The sequence below is a fragment of the Bombyx mandarina genome, chromosome 20 (assembly GCF_030267445.1).
Source record: "Bombyx mandarina strain Sakado chromosome 20, ASM3026744v2".
NCBI classification, from domain to species: domain Eukaryota; kingdom Metazoa; phylum Arthropoda; class Insecta; order Lepidoptera; family Bombycidae; genus Bombyx; species Bombyx mandarina.
The window spans coordinates 3,572,357-3,594,374 of NC_143226.1; the positions used below are offsets into that span (position 1 = coordinate 3,572,357).

The 22,018-nt window shown below is 34.2% G+C and overlaps 1 protein-coding gene across 3 annotated transcripts in view; it reads right to left on the minus strand.

The window, feature by feature from the left end:
• Positions 1–1,657: 1,657 nt before the first annotated feature.
• The window catches only part of d4 (double PHD fingers d4), a 34,787-nt gene continuing 14,426 nt past the window's right edge, over positions 1,658–22,018 (minus strand). The window contains exons 8-13 of one of the 3 annotated variants that reach the window (XM_089735886.1): positions 20,787–20,989; positions 19,638–19,743; positions 11,678–11,790; positions 10,837–10,977; positions 9,595–9,623; positions 1,658–4,372 (exon numbers count right to left, since the gene is read on the minus strand). In XM_089735886.1, coding sequence (XP_089592012.1) covers positions 9,615–9,623; positions 10,837–10,977; positions 11,678–11,790; positions 19,638–19,743; positions 20,787–20,989 — 572 coding nt within the window. In that variant the 3' untranslated portion in view covers positions 1,658–4,372; positions 9,595–9,614. Of the gene's footprint in view, positions 4,373–8,970; positions 9,624–10,836; positions 10,978–11,677; positions 11,791–19,637; positions 19,744–20,786; positions 20,990–22,018 lie in introns of those variants that run through there. The other 2 variants (XM_089735884.1, XM_089735885.1) reach the window with 2 other exon arrangements.

Below are 22,018 nucleotides of genomic sequence, written 5' to 3' on the forward strand. Positions count from 1 at the left end.
AGAATAACTGGCTGCTCAGATATTTCGATTGCCGCAGCCAGGCTGCCTAGTGCGCGGGGGCCTTAGACTCCAACAAACCCTGCCGGCTCGACGCTTGGGAGGAAGTTTCTGAGATATACACAATCTTGGGATCTTTTTTTATGTTTTAAAGACATCTTCAAATTCATATCCTATATTATCTGTATCGAGAATGGCGTAGAGGATAGACGGCGAAGCAGCAAAATGAGAAACAGCAGTACAGGCATGATAATAGCCAGGAATTTTAGTTATTATTGGTAATTGACAATTTGATTACGATCAAAAACGGATTTTGCTAAAAAATTAGGCAATAAAACAAAACTAACTAGTAGCAAGCTACCTTCACCGCCACAGTTCTATACATAGATAATACACATAAATTATTTATAGATACGCAACACCAGCACTCAATTAAAATGTTTACGGACGTCTGCCACTAGATGGCTTCTCTTCGATTAGTTTCTCATTACTCCTGTAGATGGCAGTAGCATATTACCTATATTTTATTTTAAATGAAGGATTTTGTAAACTCTCAGAAACCACAAATTTGATCAAATTTAATCAATTTGTCTATAACAAATAACAATTTGTATGATTTATTATTTTTTTATTTTCTGTGTTTAGTTATCGCATAATTAAATGCCTTAACTTTAACAACATATAAGTTTAGGGGCAGCCGCTACAAGATGTCGCTACTTTCCATACAGAAAAATGTCTTAAAGTATCGCAGTTTCTGGGTCCTGGTTCTACATCAAATCAGTTCGACGCTGCCTCGTTACTCTGTCAAGACCTCAAGACGACAAAATAAATAAAAACATCTCCCGAAATCCGGGCGATCATATTTTATCCAATTTCAATTAAAGCTGTTTTATTATTTATTGTACCTACTTCAAACATTTGCTATATTATAAGTACTTATAGCCAAAGCAGACAATTTTGTGTAAAAGTCACAAAAGATTCCCGTAAATATCCTTCTTTATTTATTTCCTTCATTCCTTGAAGCTAGCAATTCCCTTAGCCCTCAGACACAGTCCACTGAGTTTTTTGTCGGATCTTTTCAGTGGGTCGCGTTTCCGATCCGGTGGTAGATTCTGCGAGGCACGGCTCTTGCTAGGGTTCGTGTTAGCAACGTCGTCAGATTGAGCCCCGTGAGCTCACCTACTAGTTAAGGCTACGCTGATATAGTCTATCAAGGCTCTCAGCTTAGGTAGGAAAAAAAAACAAAATGTGTGCAATTCACACGTGGTAGAAGTGAAACCTTCAAAATTAAAATACAATTATCATAAACGTCTTAAGTATATGTAAAATTTTGTCATTAGTAAATAATTGTAGGGTAGCGCCCTCTGTGAATCGATATTTTAATTTCACGTATAATCCTAAATTAAAATTCACTACAAGAGCTTTCATACACACGTTAGTATTAAAAAATCTCACAGATGGCGCTGTATTAAATAGTATGTATATTTCTGTCTCATTCTTTGCTGGCTTCATCCTACACATTTTTGTATTTGTGTCTCTTAACTGTCGTTTTTTCCGTTGCATCCGGTTTGAAATCACAACGATTCTAAAGAAGTTTTCACTTCAAAAAGCAATTCACGATATCCGTCGAGGGTTTCTCTCGAAATAATACGACCAAACATACATAATACCATTTTATTCGTTACACGCGTAATACCACCGTAAAATATGACACGATCTTTATTCATTTAGTTTCAGGATGGAAATTCCTTAAGAATACGGTTAAACTATAAACAATTACAAATTTGAAATCACACATCTTTTAAATACTCCGAAATAAAACACTGAGTCCACGTGCAAATGAAGTGAGTTTTAATTTCAAAATTTATCAACTACCTCCCAATAATGTTATTAGTATTAGTGTCAAAAAAAAAATGGCAAAAAAAAGCTTAGTTTAGTTTACTTATGCTCCCTCTCCTTCCCATAATGTATATTTATCCTGCTTTTAAACACTGGTATTGTTGTAAAGAGTTATGCCCTCTTTAGCGGCATTTTCACTGGGCTTAAAGCGCTAAAAAAGCTATGGTTTTAGGCATCATTACAATTAAAGCTTGAGAGATATTCCTTCAAGGAAATTCAATGAAATCTTCCTTGGGCACCAGAGAGGGACACTTTGGAATGATTGTTTAAAGACATATATTTTGAAAACAAATAAAAAAAACGTGTTAAATTATTTGAGAAAATGCAAGTTTAATGCTGCGAGTGACACCGCGTTACACACTTAGTACCTTAAAGCTAGACAGATATTTTTGCTACTCTCCATGATACATTTAAAGTTGGATAGACGTGGATTCAATGCTTAATTTGAAATATCATAATATACATTACAGTCATTTAACACAAAACGCGTTTGACACACGCAAATCATAGTACGCGGGAAATTACATCGATCGAATGTTGCCATGTTAAAAAACCAAAAAAAAATACGAATTTACACATTCATGACAACATGCGATTTCTTGAACTTAAGTAGAAAATCCCAAAGCTTTTTTTTTTAAAGTAAATTATAAACATACATTACCCGTGTATTCATTATGGGATTGAAAAAAAAAATTTACATTTCATTTAAAAAAGCAGATACGTATGAATCATTATTTTTTTGAAATCATTCGATTTTAATAACTTTAAAACAAGTTTAAGTGTTGATTTAAAATGTAATTGTGCGATTACAATGCGGCATAGAATAAAAATGCAATAATGGTTTAATACGAAAAATAACCAATACGATAATTGTTCATTTATTCTGTACAATAACAAAACTTGAGCACACAATCGTTCGATGCGAACATATCAAATAGTCCAAGCCTTTGTACGCTAAGACTTTACTTTGTAATCTTTAATATAAATAAAATTACATTAAAATATACTGTAAATATTACAAATGTAAATACAATGTCATTTCTATGTGACTCAGTATATTATAAGATTGAATGAAAATGTGTTTTGTAACAAACAAACAAACAACAAAAAAAACTATTGAATACAAGTGATTTAAGAATCAAATCGAGACAATATAACAACATTTCCGCAATGTCTTTAATAGTTTCCAATTCATTTACGTATAAGAGCTATTATTGTATGACGTCAAACATTTCTCAAAGTTCTCATGACTCAAAGGTTAATAAAGGTTAATGCCGCTCAGGGTGCCTGTCCACCAATCATTTTGCAATCTTATAATTTTGATTTTGTGCAATCTTATTGGTTAATATTTCTCCGTTTCTTATACTCGATGTATGGAAAGATGTGAATATGACGGGATATGCGATACGTTGCGATATTCTGTCGCCTGCGATAACACTGTAAAACAAGACTAACTATAATGCAATGAAATAAATATTATAGATTCATATCACGATTACGATAAATAGCATCATGTTTTTGCTTAAATCGTTTAGAAATATATCTATACTAAACTTTTGAAAGGAACATTGGAACGCTTGTGTGACTAAATGGATTAGAATACTCAAAACATAACAACGCTAAATTGAAATTAATCAAAATTACAAGATCACAAAGTAAAGTCACTTTATAAATTAAAAAGTAGCATCGATACACAAAAAAAAAAACATTTAGCGCTGGCAACATTACAGACACAACCCAAGCAACTGGGTGTGACCAAAAAATAAAAAAGACGCAAGTAAAAAAACGAATTGTACAACCCGGAGAAGCGTTCATCGCAACAGCAACGATCCGTATGAGAGATATCTCAGAAATAATCTCTGTTTATAAAAATATTAAAAAAAAAGAAGAAGCCCAAACGCTCTCTCTTCACAACCAACTATACCGATCACAGCTTTACTTAACATTAATACAAAAAAACCTGCTATTATTTATTTTTAATATTATCATTAATTTAGTTTAATTACTGACGTTCGTCACACAACGAAACAGCCGTTGTCAAACGTTGGCAATTTCATGCATTCTCCATAACCTTACTAGTAAAAAAAATATAAGTACCGTCGGCAAAAAAAAATCTATTATTACTCTAATACGAGAAGGCCTTTAGGCCGAATTCATCATTAAAGATACGTCCTAACTCAAAATGTACTTAGACCGTTTACGTAGGTACTGTTAAAGTTACAAAATAAAAATCGAACGAATGATTCCTTTTGAATCGTTCATTCATTCGTTCATTCAATTAAATATATTTATTTATGAATCTTGTACATGATGTTGAAAAACATTTCCATAATTACGTGTTTAGAGTATTTCACGGAAGACTGCAGCTTGATCGTGGATCTCCGGATCTGGTCGCCCATGGGCATTGTCATTGCCAATGCCCATGGGCGACAGCGACCACTTCCGATCAGGTCGGCCGCGTGCTCATCTGCATTCGCTGTCGATAGAAAAACAGAAGTTAATTTTTTACTGTATTTCTTTTTGAACTCTCAACGATTAATCCAGTAAGAAATCTTTACAAATAGAAAATCTAACAAATATTAAGCGATATTTGAAAGATGCACTGCTTTCATCAATTTTTCTATCGACATTTTTTTTTGTTACATTTATTAATTACGCTTCAGATTCCATGTCTTCACCAATTATTTTTCCACATAAATATTCCTGCGGTTCAATATTTATAATGGATTAAATAATATGACTATAATATCTACCATCGACATTTTTTTTGTTACTTTTATTTACGCTTCAGATTCCATATGTCTTCACCAATTAATTTTCCACATAAATATTCCTGCTGTCCAATATTTATAATGAATTAAATAATATGACTATAATATCTACTATCTAGTCAATTAGATTATATTTTTCACCTTCCTTGCTTCCAAAAAACACTATTGTATCACGAAAGATCGGAAATGACCGTAGGTATCCGATTTTAAAGACATAGATAAATTTGATCCGTAACAATAAGCCCCTAGGATTTATATTTTAATCTCACGACCGATGACTGACTGATAGCATTTAAATTTTATAATTTTAATAGTCAAGCGAAATCGCTAGTCGCCGAACCAATAACGCTACACACCAAAATAATAATTAGAATAATATTTTCGTGTCGGTTCTATATTTGATCTGATTTGTACAATAAATAATTTTAAAGAATTTTTAACTTAAATTTTCACTTTACAATTTTTTTTTAAATACAACTATATGCTTATAATTGATATTATCGTTTCTGTTACAAATAATGGGAATCCGTTCAGGTCGCAAGTTTTTAAAGAATGCAAAAAATATATATAAGAAAAAGGAAATATACTCTAATACTATAATATTGTACCTCTCATATTTTTAATTCTAATTTATAATATGAGTTGGAATAACTTTGGCCGGTGTGCGTTTCCTGTTTATTAACAGTCTGATATTTCAGAAAGATTTGGTCCAAATTGTTATTAGACGAAATGTTGAACTACTGGGTGATGAATTAGTACTATTTCGATCGAAAGTTACATAATTTATGTATAACATAAATATTATGATGCAATAACAGTTGGTCGTTAAAAAATTGAGCCCACTGTTCCAATTTAATTCAAGTAAGTGTAGGGTTTTGTCGTCACCCATAAAATCATTGAAATATAACCAGAGAAATAATTAAATAATTAAAAAATATCGATAAATAATTCGATGGATATATTATACATAATGTATTTTTATAATTATCTTTATAATATGGTATTTTTTATTCATAGATAATATATGTATGAGATGTTTATCGTTGGTTTAAATGACCCACCGGTTCTTATGATAACATTTTTGTTTAGTAAAAATCTTTAAACTAGACAACCCTGGTTTTGATATAGAATATTTTAGATTTCATGATTTCACACAAGCTGTAGATATTCCAACGAAATAAATTTTAATAAAATTATAATTAGACTGTATTCTGTATATTTGTATCCGTTACGCATACAAAGGTAAGATAGATTGGGTGTCATATTTATTTACTTTATTTATTTTTATTTATTTATTTATTTATGTACACACAGAAAACAAGACACAGTACAGAGTAATAGGAAAATTATGTACTTTATTTGAGAAAAAAAAAATCGTTTTTGATAAAACACAATAATTTTGTAGAATTTAGGAGCATTAAAAAAAGCCGTCTCCGCATCTTATATCACGTCACGTACGAACCTTTATTTGTTTGTCGATTTATTAACAAGAACAAATATCGTAATTGGAAAGAAAATGTATAAATCCCTTTGTATTTTTATAAAATAAAATTTATGTTGAAGCTACAATACATTTTTTTTCTTATATACCCACTTCAATGTTACTTTACCTGTGTTCTTTCATTAATTTCTTTCCAAGTGTTTTTTGACTTTAAAAATAAAGAAAATTCGAGACAAAAAGATTGAATTACACTTATAAATTCGCCTTCACTAATTAAAAAAAATCCTGGTCATAAAAAGAAATGTAACTGATTAGAAATAGAAAATAATATAATGCGCTATAGAAAATATATTCAGGGTTCAAAAAAATAGTTGTCATGAGTAACGTCATAACAGTTAGAGTTTTAGCGCGTACTCTAAAAATTCTAATTTCGATTTATTTAGTATTTATTTCATTATTTCTTTTTTTATGTAAATCTGTATAAGGGTTTATGATGGATTAAAAAAAAATCACTTTTCCGCCAAATTCATTAACAACTTTTAAATATCAGTTCAATTGATATTCTTTGAGGGGCTATGAACGAACGACATTTAGAAAGTTCTCGATATCTTTATAAACACTACACAATATTAAACTTCTTACTATATATTATCCAAATATTATATTATAATAATACTAAGGATTTAATATGAGACCGTCGTTCACGGATAGTTTAAGTCAAAGCCGTATTTAAGTTTCCAAATAAACTAATGATTTAATCGCACTAAACTAATTGTCCGTATTTATTTCACAATTTGTAGTTGTCTCATAGAAAAAAAACTAAAACTCAAACACTGTCTATGGACATAAATAATTTAAATTAATATAAGCGGTACCTTAACTATATTTGTACTTAAATTAATTAAACTCCAAATTCTTTTAAATCGCAGTCCCTAATCGTTCAGTACTTAACATAAGGAATTACAGTAACTCGAATGTACTCTGTACACTACTATTTGAGCTTTTAAAGTATAATTAATGTATATACGACTAAATTCACAATATCGATACTTTTGTTACAATTGACCGATTAATCGATTCTATAATCGATAATGCTGAATGCATGTATTCGTCTCGTAAATGCTCCCGGAAAAACATAAAGATCGTCGCGATTATTATTGTCTGATAACAAAAAAATAACCATTATCGAACTAAGGCAAACAAATTGGGGAAAAATGTTTTCCAAACATATTATATAATTTAGTTGCATTATGATAATTCAAGGGTCTAGAATCCCACAAGATTAACTCCTATTAGTGTTGAAGGTCGCGCAAAGCAACACAGAATATGTCTGTCATTATGAAGTTCCTTGAGGGAGACCTATGACCAGCGGACATGGTAGGGCATGGACATCTATGGTCTGATAGTCTTTCTAAAAACTCATTTGGGATCCGATTATTAATTTTGAATTTCAACAACACATTTGTCAGAGAACTATAAAAAGAAGACTGCTCACTATCAATTGTCGTCACGCGTGCGAGGGAGACAACGCTAGATTTCTTATTTAAAAAAAAAACAAAGTTGTTCAAACATGTTTTACGTACATTCACTTAGATAACATTTTAAAGTTAATTAACCTACACCAACATTAAATTAAACACAAATATATTTACGTATTTACACCGATTTTCGAGAGATACTTTTCTAGATTTGGTAGGCAGCGGCTTGGCTCTGCCCCTGGCATTGCTGACGTCCATGAGCGACGGTGACCACTTACCATCAGGTGGGCCGTATGCTCGTCTGCCTACAAAGGCAATAAAAAAAAAAAAAAAGATTTCATCTGAAAGTGAATATGCAAAATGGAGCCAAGCATTATTTAGGTAAATAATTGAAATTATAGGTTATGATGATGAGTGTCTTGGTTATCCGAACTGTAGTCACGTGGTTACAATTCACACCATAAAACACCAAAGAGCTTTTTTTTTAAATTACAAAAGAATGTGATAAAACAATCTAGATTTTTCTGCAAGCTGTACTATAATATTTGTATAATTTAATTATGTTACTGCTAGCATGGTATCTTGTGCGCTCGCACGGACAGTAACCGCCAAACTTTTTTTAATTACTAAGATCTGTGGACGATCTAATAGCCAACATGGTTTTAAGTGGTCACCAGTGCTCATAGACATTTATTACGTCAATAGCGTCGCCCATCTTGAGACACGAGTCCTATGTCTACAGTTTTCCCCTGTCTATATTCTGTCACGAAGTAGTTATGTGTTTCTGTTTACAGGGTGGGGCATAAGACATAATAGGAAACTTAGACCTCATGTCTCAAGGTGGGTGAAGACATTCACGTTGTAATCTCGACGGGTTTCTGTGAGCACTCAAAAACACCACATCGTACAGCCATTTATGCAATAAAAATATTAAAGAAACGATATATGTTATATTATTAAATGAATTTGTTACTCTATTGAAAGTACCATAAACAAAAATTATTTAAATTTAATACTCATTAAGCAAAGGGGTCATGGAATGTTTTTTTATTTACTTATTATGTTTTATCATTTCTTTGGTACAACATTCAAAATCAGAATTTATTCGGAACCCTTTGATTTTCGCGACTCTGACTTGACTTTATAACTTCGAGCGTTGCTCTTCTAAATCGGTACATATAACCAACACTCATGAGAAAACAGAGATCGCATCGTGTTGTTTTATCGTGACCTCTAAATTGCTTTCGTAAAAACGACCTTAGGGGCGTTGATTGCTGAGAAACTACAAAAAACAAAAATGAAATAAAAATCGTAATCTTAAAGTAGCGATACGATTTTTTTTATTTAACAGAATGTTAAATTTAGAAAGGCCTTTTGTTTCTCGTTTTTTTTTTAATGCGTGGTAGAGTTTTTTTTAATGTAGCATATAGGCAATATTAGATAGGCAAGAGTAGCCATAAATTAAGGCAATCCTGGACATCTTACGATTTTATTACCGATTTATTAGATATTTTAAACCACCCCTTTTACAGGAGATTCCTTCATAATAACTATACAGAAGGAGAAATGCACGAATATAGATAGATCCGTCATTACGAATTACGTAAAAATCATTGGTGCTCAAACAAAATGAAAAATTATATTCAATGGGCATCGCATATAGCCTTTCAATCTCTCGATTAAAGATTGAATTTCTGAAAATTATTGGGAAATGTGAAGTTTAAAAAAAAAAGTAAGCACCGGTGGAGGTAGAAAAAGAGCATTAATACGCATTCAAATTTACATCGAATTATTAACCTTAAACGGAATTAAATTAATGCTAATCGATCTTTTCCAGCCACAGGAACGCAAATATAAAAAAATCGATTCGCATCTGGCAACCCTAAAACTAAGTGTACACAACTATGGCAACACTGTACGTATCGATTTGTCGCTTAATTAATCTATGACAAGATACAAACTGCACCGCGCGTTAGAACTACTTCGTACAATTCACGTACATACACACCGTTCAACTCCCTGTCAATCTTATTGTACCTGCAAAGTCAAAAAAGAAAAACAATTTAAAAACGATTTTTTCCTTATTATGAATCAAGGGGTGAAAGAGTATTTGGTTTAAGCGACATTTCTTATCTTTGTAATTATTATTAAAGGTGCGTTTTATTTGGTATTAGCATCAACACAGTTCGATATTTTTAATTGAACTTCAATTAAGATTACTTCATTTAAATAGCTGAAGAAGCTTTTTTCTTATAATATTTTTTTTTAAATTTTAAATGTTAAATTAATTACATAATTTAAATTTCAAAAATGTCGCTTAGACTAAATAGCCTTCCACATCTCAATATATTACTAGCTATCGACCGCGACCTCGCCCGCGTGGTCAAGGAAATGTATCGGTGTAGTTTCCCCTGGGAAAAACTTTTGTTTTAATCGCGAAAAAATTTAGCCTATATCAGTTATATCACTCCCCTGAACTAATACTATTATAAGCTTTAAAAAACCATGTCAATTCCTTTCTTTGTTACAACGTAAATGATGAACAAACAAACACACTCACATTTATAGTATCGATATTTATGACCTGCATAATTTTATTGCAATTAATTATATTACAATTTTAGTATAAATTTATGCACTGGGATAGTAAGATGCATTGTCTTAACAAGATAAGAGAAAATAAGAGTCCTAGAAGAAAAAGCGTATGCGCAATATTTTTCCACACTACTAGACAGAACCCTGACGATTACGAGGAGGGGAATTCACGAAAACGAAATGTAAAGGAAAAAGATTCCCACTAAAACAGCAACAATAGTTTTTGCGGCATCAACTTTTGAAGCTTACAATTATAAGTAGAGATGAAACGGATAGTCTTTTGGCCAGATACCGGATGGTGGTAGGACCTCTTGTGAGTCCGCGCGGGTAGGTACCACCACCCTGCCTGTTTCTGCCGTGAAGCAGTAATGCGTTTCGGTTTGAAGGGTGGGGCAGCCGTTGTAACTATACTGAAACCTTAGAACTTATATCTCGAGGTGGGTGGCGCGTTTTCGTTGTAGACGTCTATGAGCTCCAGTAACCACTTAATACCAGGTGGGCTATGAGCTCGTCTACCCATCTAACTAATAAAAAAAAATTCGTTTCATCTCTAATTATAAGTCCACAAACATGATTCAACGCAGCTTTGTCTGACGGCTCGGGTCAACCTCACCGGACATTACAAACTCGTACCGTTATCGGTTTCGTTACGTACCTGCAGAGCGACCCTGGGCTGGTGGAACTCCTTGATGCAGAGCGCGCAGGACCACGAGCCCTCCGGCGGCGTGTCGAGCGGCGGCGCCAGGCAGTACATGTGGTAGCCGCGGTCGCAGTCGTCACAGAACAACAGCTGGTCCTAGATCCGATATTCGTTTACTGATACACGGGTCTTTAGGGACTCGTGTTTTTTTTTTTTTTTCCTACCTAAGCTGATAGCCCTAGTGGCTATTTTAGCGTAACCTTAACTTTAGTAGGTGAGCTCACGGGGCTCAACCTGATGACGTTGCTAACACGAACCCTAGCAAGAGTCGTGCTTCGCAGAATCTACCACCGGATCGGAAACGCGACCCACTGAGAAGATCCGGCGAGAAACTCAGTGGGCTGTGTCTGTGGGTTAATTTACTCGTCGAGCCCTTCATCGCAAGCGACGGGTTCGACGAGAGCGGTGACCGGTGCTTGGAGTACCTAAAAGCACCGTTAGTGGATCGGGAGGATCCGCTCGTGTGACGGGTGAGAACAGTCGACATTATCAATATCAATGTCAATCATTTTAAGCTTAGTTTAGGTGTAGCTTAGTTTTTACTGGTGGTAGGATGTCTTGTGAGTCCGCACGGGTAGGTACCACCACCCCGCCTATTTCTGTCGTGTAGCAGTTATGCTTTTCGGTTTGAAGGGTGGAGCAGCCGTTGTAACTATACTAAGAGACCTTAGAACTTATATCTCAAGGTGGGTGGCGGCATTTACGTTGTACATGTTTATGGGCTCCAGTAACCACTTAACATCAGTTGGGCCGTGAGCTCGTCCACCTATCTAAGCAATAAATAAATAAAACTCACATCGTTGTCGCTCGTGCCGCACACGGAACAACATTTGCACTCGATACACTGCCATCGATACTTCCGCACCGACACTATCATGTTCACGGTGAACTGGAGACAAGTGGGGTGGCCTGATGTAACAAAAAACAACATTATTAAAAAAAATACGGCAACATAGTATAGGAGCTAGCAACGTTTGAAAAGTAAGAATTTCAGGTCAGCTGATTTTGTGATATCTCGTCCTTCTTGCTCTTTCGGTTAGAGTCTGGGTGGTGGTAGCGGTTGCGTTCGTTAGTGCGAGCCTGAAATTCTTACTTTTCAAACGTTGCTAGCTCCCGTACTAACAACTATACTATGATATAAATTCAATACTATTTTCCTATCTATTCGCTGGTAGCCTAAGGGACTATGTGAGCTAACGGGTTTAACCTGAGAGAATTTGCTAACACTAGCCTTAGTAAGAGCAATGATTCGCAGAATCTACCATAGGATCGGAATCGCGACCCACTGAGAAGATTCGGCGTGAAACTTAATGGGCTGTGTCTATGGGTTAGTTCGCTGACCGGACGGTGACCGGTGTTTGAAGAGCCTAAAAGCACCGACAGTGGATCCAGGGGATCTGACACGACAGTTCAATACTAGCCCAGCTACGATATAAATACCAGTAAAAGCCACACGCACGCCACCTGTTGTGCTTTAGTGGTATATGACAAGGTCCTTCCCAAAGTTCCAGTAACAGTTGTACAAAGTCTCAAGGTAATCGGATAAGCCATAAGCGAAGGCGTCAATTACGAACAAACATATATTTTGTAACGTATTGAAATAAGAACTGCTAACATAGTCTACTGGGAGAATACGGTAGTGGCAATAAATTGGTTTGCAAGTACCTCTTTCGTTATATACATTAACTAAATTAGCATAAAAGTTTCAACTCTATTTTCAGCGCTATCTTAGGTCCTATGGGCAGCGCCAATAAAGGCGTTATCTACAGCATAATTATTTTACGACAATACAAATAAAACCTATTTTATATCACGTATTGAAAGGCACATAGCATTTTCTTACCTCGTTCCAGATTAATCTCCAAGCAACACTTCTTTTCTTTTTTTTTTTTTACATCGGAATAAAAAGAAAATCGGGTTAAAAATGTATGTGCCGAACAATAGTGAAATAAAAAAAATAACATCGACATTAATGCGACAAAATAAAAAGAAAAAGTGAATCTATTCATAAATTATTGACTGGTAAAGATTAATATCTTGAGAAGTAAAAACGGCAGTCGTAAGGAAGTGCACTTAAATTTCACTATTCTTCAGCACAATCAATGAAAAACTGTTTGCATCGATTTCGAAAAACTATTTATATTTTCCAAAAAAAAGAAGAAAAAAAAAACATACAAATTAAACAACATTTCAATAAACAAACTTTTCGGGGCTTAAACTAAGTAATATAAAGGTATAATTTGAATTATGAACGAATAAAAAAAAAAAAAAACAAGAAAGATATATCTTTGGGTGAATGCACTTCCCTACAAGCAATTTTGATACTTGACGTTTTAAATTAATATATTAATCTATGGTTATTCGATATAAAATTATACTCGGCGAGTATTTTTGTTTCCAAGGCGGTAATCTATAGTAAATTTTTCGGTCAAATATAATTTTAAAAACAATGTTTAAAATCGCAGTTTCATATTTGTAACTGCAAGATAGACTGCCGCCTATAAAACCAGTTGACTCAAGATAGTTAATATTATAATAGATGTCTATATCCATTCTATCTGTTATTTTTTTTCATAGTTATAATTCTAGTTTTATTGCTAGATAAAAATTATCATAAACAAAATGGATATAGAAATCGTTTTAAAACTAAAAACAAATTAATAAAGGTATCAAATAAATCAGATATCACGAATTATTTGCTTACATAATTATAATCATACTAATTCTATAAAACATAATTCAACATGGTGTAAACACTTTCATTTTAAAAAGTTGTTAATGTCTATGATGTTAACATTGTCAAAAGTTTTTAATGTTTTTCAACACATATACACTTTTTTTAAATTATTAGATAACAAACATAATATATTCCAACATTATCACACATATAAATATTCAAGAGTTTAATACACATTTTAAATTTTAAAAATGTAATCGTTTTGTAATAAAAGAAAATTCAAACTTTCAATGCTTAATCATATTCAACACATAATTTCTTTGTATCCAGAAGTAATATTTGATATTAGCACATTGATAACATTTAGAAAACGTATCGGAGTGATTTTTTTTCATGTCTTTAATCAGTTTCTTTTATAATCAACAATTATGTTTTTACAACATCTAAAACATATTTTAAGTACAAAAAGGATATGTGAAAATATTGTAATTATGAAAAAAAGTTATTTAGTTTCTTAGCGACTAATATTGACAAATTGGATCTAGAATGTTATTTATAGGTTTCTAATATTATCAAAAACGTTATTTTGCTATCGTAGGCACATGAGCATATGGCCCATCTATCGGATCATGATTAACTACCATAATTCATGGACATCAGAAATGCCAGGGACAGCCAAACAGCTGCCCACCATTGGGGACTCCCCTCAAACCTAGTATAAAGAAGGACATGTCATAGCGCTCGGGAAACATCGTGGAGTTGATTCTAATACCAGATGGTACGTCGCCAAGTCTGAAAACTGTGGACGAACGGCTCAAGATAGCATGGACACACTCTACTCAAGAGGGGGGCGGTGCAATGGTAAAAATTCCTTAATCCCCATTAACCCGGCGTGAATGAGGTGAGAAATTGTTACAACCGCTACGAGGTGGGTATGAGATACCCGAATCATGAATGTAATCTTTTTTTTATATAATTTTGTAATTAGCATTTTTCATACATATATACGCCAGTCGCCGCCGGCGCAACATTGAACTCGATACCGCACCTCGGTCCCAGCACCCTTACCTCCAGCTAATGCAACGGCGGGACTCGTATAGCAACAATAACATTAAGCAATTTGCGTTTAAAAACTTTGCGGGTATGACATACCCAACCTCACTCACGCCGGGTTAAGGGATCTCGGAACAATTCCTCAGAGTACTATTGCACCGTGACCATCTTGATTCTTTGCTAAAATTTCTAAGCCAAAATACAGCAGCATCATTTGTGAGTACTGTTTGGAAACATTATCTTTAATAGATTTTTCGATATAATATTAACCTACATTGCTTGTTGCTTACCTCAAATACAAATTATCATTATACATTTTTACTTAACACTACAAGCTCTTGAAATTTTGACATCTTCGTTAAAACACACATTTCGGGTTTGACCGGCCATCTCTGTCCACGGCCAACACGCCAAGAGAGTGTCGAAAGAAATCAAATTCGTAGTTAATAACGGAGTATGTATTCTGCTTAAATTATTTGTCACATTCGAAACATAGAACTATTCATTATTTTTACATTTCAGCTTTTAAAATAATTATGTTGTTATTATATTCGTCTTCTCGCATTAAAACTGTATAACCTCAAAACTTACTGATTTTACAGGAGAGTGGTTTATAGGTTGAACATGTAATATTTTTAATATTAATCGTCTTTGTAACAATCCTTTTTTTATTTTATACCAGTTACATTATCTGTCTTTTAAAGTAAAATAAAATTATGTAATAATTTTGTTAATAGTAGTCAAAACATAAGTAAGCTAAAAAAATAATTAAAACTAAACTACGCTCTTTTGACAGTATTTATGAGAAAAATACCGGTGATACCAAATGTTTACGCATGTTAACTCAATTTCTAATATTTTTGGAAATTGTACACTTTTAATGCGAAAAGGCTATATATGCCTAATTCTAATAATTAAAAATCTAATTATAACGAAAACGAAATATAAACTATAGGAATGATAGAATCAACTAATTTATTTTAAAACATATTTCTAATATAAAATCTAGTTTTGAATAGTTTTTTTTTTTTAATAATCTTTGGATTAAGAATTTTTTTAAATAATAATAATACCGATTGTATTGAAAAAAGAAATTCCAATTGCGCCTGTCGCAAGCTAAAAGGTTACGTTCAAATTAAATATTTTTAATGTGCTTCATAAAAAAAAGCTCTAGAAAACTCTAGGGTTGCAATTTACAAAATCTACCGTAACGAAATATATGGTAGAAACAAATTATTAGTAGCGTGTTCTGTTGGCATGTTAATGACTTTGGTGAAGCATGACTAGATAAAGCTAGGATAACGTTGCATGTTTATTATAATCGAACACTAATGTATCAAAGTACTGCATCAGACATTCAGAGATTAATCTAAATAAACTCAATTGTTATGATATTGAACGTTAATATTCAAATAGTTTAAAAAAAAAAAATATAGCTATTTTACTTAAAATTTAAATGATTTTATTTTAATTCCAGTTGTCCTGGGATTAAAGACCAAAATGAGAAAAATATTATATAGTCATCATCATTCATTGGTGTGCAATTGTTATTCTTTAATCTTGCCTCTTGAAACTGGCGACAATAATATGGAAACTTCCGTTACATAGAATAGATACACCTGTATATACTATGACAAATATAAAAAGATGGGTTTAATTTTCTAACGTAAAACGTGTTTTTTTTAATATAATTTAAGCTATATTCATTTAAATATCTCTTTAAATTAAATTAATTGTTGTGGCCCCAAGAAGAGAAAGGATCGAAATGTTTCTTTTTCTCTCTCTCTTTCTTTCTCTAGATCACAGTTAATGATTCTATTGACGAGATCTTTTATACGGCATAAGCCCGTTGGGATCTCACAAACCAGTTCACCAGCAGACAATTGTACCTCTTGTCTCGATAAAACTGTGCATCACCACCTCCCATGAAAATCGATTGGGTACCTTTATTTGCATTGTACTTAACTTTAAAACGGAACTGCCTAAAGAATTTCTTAGGAGAAAAAACGAAGGTCTGCGGAAGGTTTGATCGAGACGCTCATGCCGTTGCAATCGACAAATATTTGGTGAAAAACATAACTATTTATTATAGCTTTTGCTTTTTTATTTGTTTATTTGTTTATTTGTATTACTTTTGATACGACGGACAGTTTGTTAGTTGGCTGCGACATCGCTAGTTTATAGTCGAGTATCACAGTGGTTGGCAAACCCTTTGAGTACTCGACTATATGGCTCTTCGGCTAAATGTTTAGTTCAACCACGGAATATAACTTATTCTCTTGTATTGTAAGAGTGTAAACATTTGTGAAACACAAGGCTAAAAATATAATATAAACAAAATGGCTCTTTGAATATATTTCAATTGTGTACCATCTATATTTGGTCGTTATGGATGACAAGGTTGCCGACCACTGGACTATTATAATTCAGCACAGTTCGATAATCAATTTCAAAGTCGAGGCACACTATATTATACTTATTTGAAGATGTTCAAGTATTACACAGGCAAGCTTTGTTTTAGACCCCTTCAGTGTAAGCAAAGATGAGATAATAATATCAAAAACCCCTCGCTAAAACATTAAAATTAAGAAGTTTTTCAATATACATTTAGACCGGGGCTAGATTTTTATTAAGCCATTGTATTCTTTAGGGAATTCCTAAAATCGAGCATCGGTTAATATAAAAAACACCATACTAAACTCGATATACCATAGTAAAATAAGATAAAATGGTTTACTCATTGAAGTTATTATGAAGCTATGGTTTACAATATGGGATATATTTGATATCTTGATCTCAACAAATGCCAGGTAAAATAAAATACCAAAATTAGCCCCCTACGCGTCCTTTAGAAATACTTGACGCACCATTCCTTTATTTATATTTGATGACAGAATGTTAAGTAGTTAACTCTTGTTTTCATGTTCTTTTCAAATATACTTTTTTATGTCGTACTGTTAACATTTAAATTTAGCCTATTTTTCCGCTGTTTGTAAAATTGCTGTAACATGTCATAGTTTGTTATAAGAGATTGCTGTACATGCCTGTAACTGGCTTACATACCAGTACTTAATTATATACATGTTAATTTTAAGCTTGAATGTTTTGTGTGTATTGCTCTTAGTGTGTCTAAATAAATCTATACTAATACATATTATAAAGAGGAAAGATTTGTTTGTTTGTTTGTTTGTTTGTTTCGAATAGGCTCCGAAACTACTGGACCGATTTGAAAAATTCTTTTTCCATTAGAAGCTGACATTGTCCCTGATGAACATAGGCTACTTTTTAAAAAAAAAATTTTTTTTTTTTTTTTCATGTGTGTTTTAATGTTTCCGAAGCGAAGCGAGGGCGGGTCGCTAGTAAATAAATAAGTAAATTACTGGCATATCCAATACCTTACGATATTATTGAGATAGGTAGACTCAAGGGACCGACATAATGAAGGGTCTAAAACAAAATGTTGTCACATTAACAAGTCTAAATCCATATTTGAACTATGTCTTCCAGTTAATATAATTACTCAACACCATCTATTGTTGCTAATGATAAATGAGACTTTTTTATGCAGCATTTTCTTACATATACGATTATGTTTTCTTCCCTAATACACTAAGTGTTTAGACTAATAACTTTTGTTCTTAAAAGTGTACAAAATTTGAATAGAATATAAGTCATTTATTGAACACAGAAAACGCCTATCCGACAATAAAAAAAAGAGTTTAGTTTGAACATCTCAAAGTGAAAAATTCAGTCAACTGAATCATGCACAAGTTGGTTTAAAATATAAGGCACAGATTTTTAAGAAAACTGTACTATTGAATCAAAATATTTTAACAGACAACAAATATAATTATTTTCATTTGGCATATAAAAAAAAACATCACGATTAAAAATTTATGAAATGGCAACATTATAAATGAAAACAGCTAATTATAGAAATTTATGAGAATTCTTGGAAAATACAATTCGTTGTTCGTTTTTTTTTTTAGACAAATTCAAATTTATTTTCATAGAACCTTCAAAGGGTTGGAATGTATCAAATATATCAATTCCAAATTTATGGTAACAATACCAAATTTAAAAAAAAAACCTCTTTGGTAGAAATCGACAATAAGCAATCACTTGACATTATAATTTATTTTTTGTGACGCGTTATATTCCCATTTCGATTAAAAAACACGTAAAACTATTTAGCATCAACATTCTAAATATTATTGACGAATAACATAATTTTAGATCTATGAAATTAGATAAGTTTTAGATTTATTTATTATATATTGGGTGATAGGAGACCACTTCCGAAAAGGAAGACAGAGGATAGTGCTAATGACACCTTTGATGATGGAGTTATTTAGACAAATGTAACAATGTAACAATGTAACAATGTGACAATGTGACAATGTGACAATGTAAATAAGTATTTGTGTGACCGCGCGAGTCTGCGCCGCGCCCGTGCGTAGGTTGACCCGATTTTTGAGTTTGTGTTTCATTGCTGTTTTTATTTTTTAAGTAAAGTAATGTATTTTTTTTTATGAAACTATCGTTTGATTTAGCTGTACTAACATGATGGAGCTTAAATAATGCTAATAAAACATTTTAAAAGTATGATTTTTTTTTAAAGTCAGGATCGATTTTTTTTCCGTCCCATCATCAAAGGCTGTCGTGTTCATTTTCGGAACCGATCCCCTAACATCCAGTATATATATAAAAAAAAACGGCATGCAAGCAAACAAACAATAAAGAATCTCTTAACTGCCTCACTTGCAGACGTCCCAGTCGTAGTTAGGGCTCTGACGGGACGAAGGCGGAGAGACCGGGTACCCGCAATTGTAATCGTCATTAAGGAGTTTGGTTTTCGTTACAAAGCTGTGGAAGTCGTCCGCCGAGTACGACATCGAGGAGACTATCTCCACGACCCCGTTCAGCTTGATGTTCTCGCGGAGGGGCCTGTGACGTTCGCAGACGCGGTTCTCGATGTGGTAGCACTTGGGGCGGGTGCCGTTGCGGGGACGGCCGCGCTTCTTACCTGATCGGCCGCAGTCTGAGCAGCTGACCAGCTCCTCGGGAGTTCCCGTCTTCCGGTTCTCGCGGTCGTCGCCCAGGCAGAAGTCGCAGTACGGTGACGGCGAAGCCTGCAGCAAAGTTGTTACAAGGGTTAAGTTAAGCTACCGTTCTATTGCGAAACGTCAGAGCATTATTTAGAAATTACAATTCTCATTAAATAAATCAATCGAGACTTCGCTTTGACCCTTTAGTTCTGAGCTTATTAGCACATCTTTTGGAGAAATAGCTAACGAATTTTTGAAAAAAAAAAACATTTAACTTTAAAAAAAATATTTTTAATGGAATAATTGCTTATTAATGTTATAAACTTAATAAAAACGTTATACATGCTCGCGCTAAAGCCTTGTTCGGACTAGGCGAGTATTTTAGTCGAGTACCGAGTAATTTAATAACTAAATGTGTCTGAACACCAAAAATTTAGTCGAGTAGGTTAGTAAATAACTTAGTCAAGTCAATCCATTTTTTCGGGCGAGTAGCGCCTCCCACCACGCGTCCTTGCTCATTGGCTCACTGACTAAACAAGTCCGAACCTGTTGATTAGTTGAGTTCATTAGTGGCACTTCTCAACAGAACTTCTTCGTTAACAGAAAATTCACACAACTTTCGGACATTCTCAAACTATCGAAGTATTCTTTGGGATCTCTTCCTCTCTTCTATCGATCCATTTTCGTACCCATAACTTATTTTTCTTAATCACAGAAATTTCCTCATCCACCTCTTTCAAAATAGCCATTACGATTAGTTTAATCAGTTTATTCACTCTATTGCGTTGCAGCCTGTTCATCTTGCTAAACACCGCTCACTTGTGTGCTCTACTGGACCGTAATGCGAACGATTTCTGTGCAGTAGCGAGCAGTATAGCCACTAAATTACTCGGTACTCGACTAAAATACTCGCCTAGTCCGAACAAGGCTTAAGAGAAGTACAGGTCGCTTAGTGGATCGGCAGGATCCGAGATGACGTGTTTAGGGCGACGTCAACTGTTTACCATTCGATCCACAGGATAGATTATTTAATTTCCATGACAAGAGGGTTTTCGTGTCGTGCCACCTTCTCAAAGAGGCGCATTGATGCCGACAGTACCTATATACTTACTGATTGAAAAACTTACCTTGGTCTCAGGCTCCTTAAGTATCGGCAGAACGGCGCTGGCGCTCGCGACCGGCACCGGGACGACAGGAGGAGCGGGAGCGGGGAGTGGAGCGGGAGCGGGCGGCACGAGCGGAGCGTGTGCGGAATCCGAACTCGACGTGTCAGCTGAAGCCGGACGAGGAGGCGGCGAAGGACGACGCGCGGGCGGGGTCGCTACAGCAGCTACACAAAAACCAGAATACAATGAACGCTTCTAGAATAATCTACTATCGCAGGACACTGCCGGAGGTTAATTATTGAAGTCCAAGACATGAAACAGTAAGTAGAAATATTATTTACTGGCGGTAGGACCTCTTGTGAGCCCGCGCGGGTAGGTACCACCACCCTGCCTATTTCTGCCGTGAAGTAGTAATGCGTTTCGGTTTGAAGGATGGGGCAGCCGTTGTAACTATACTTGAGACCTTAAAGCTTCTCAAGGTGGATGTCGCATTTACGTTGTAGATGTCTATGGGTTCCAGTAACCACTTAACACCAGCTCGTCCAACCACATAAGCAATAAAAAAAAAAAAAACTGGCAGTGTTTTGATGAGAACGAATCTTTCAAACTTTATTAAATATTTACCGTTAGAATTTTATTTATTACAATTTACGGACTGACTGCTCACTTGGTGTTAAAAGAAATATCGATAAATCTTAAAACATTAAATCCTTAAACTTGAGTACCTACTAATAAATAACACACAATCTTCATTATTTGGGGGTAACAAAAAAAGGAAGACCTTCCACCAAGCTTGTGCAATTGCTCGGTAGACCGACGGTCTAAATAATGTTCTAAGTTTGTATCTATCTATCAGCCCATGGACGTCCACTGCTGGACATAGGCCTCCCCCAAGCCTCGCCACAAAGACCGGTCCTGCGCTGCCTGCATCCAGCGGATCCCCGCGAACCTTAATAGGTCGTCGGCCCACCTTGTGGGAGGCCTACCCACGCTACGTCTCCCAGTACGCGGTCGCCACTCAAGAACCTTCTGGCCCCAACAAATACAAACTTGTTAATGTTGTTAGCAAGATTCAGGCATCTCAATTTTGTATAACTACCGCCAAAATTCGATTAGGGTAACGACTAGGGCCCTGAAACTACGATACTTTAAGTCAAATATTTTTTGTATAGAAACTAGCGACATCTTGTAGTGGATGCCCCTAAACTTATATTTTGTTAAAGTTAAGGCATTTAATTATTGTACAACTAAAC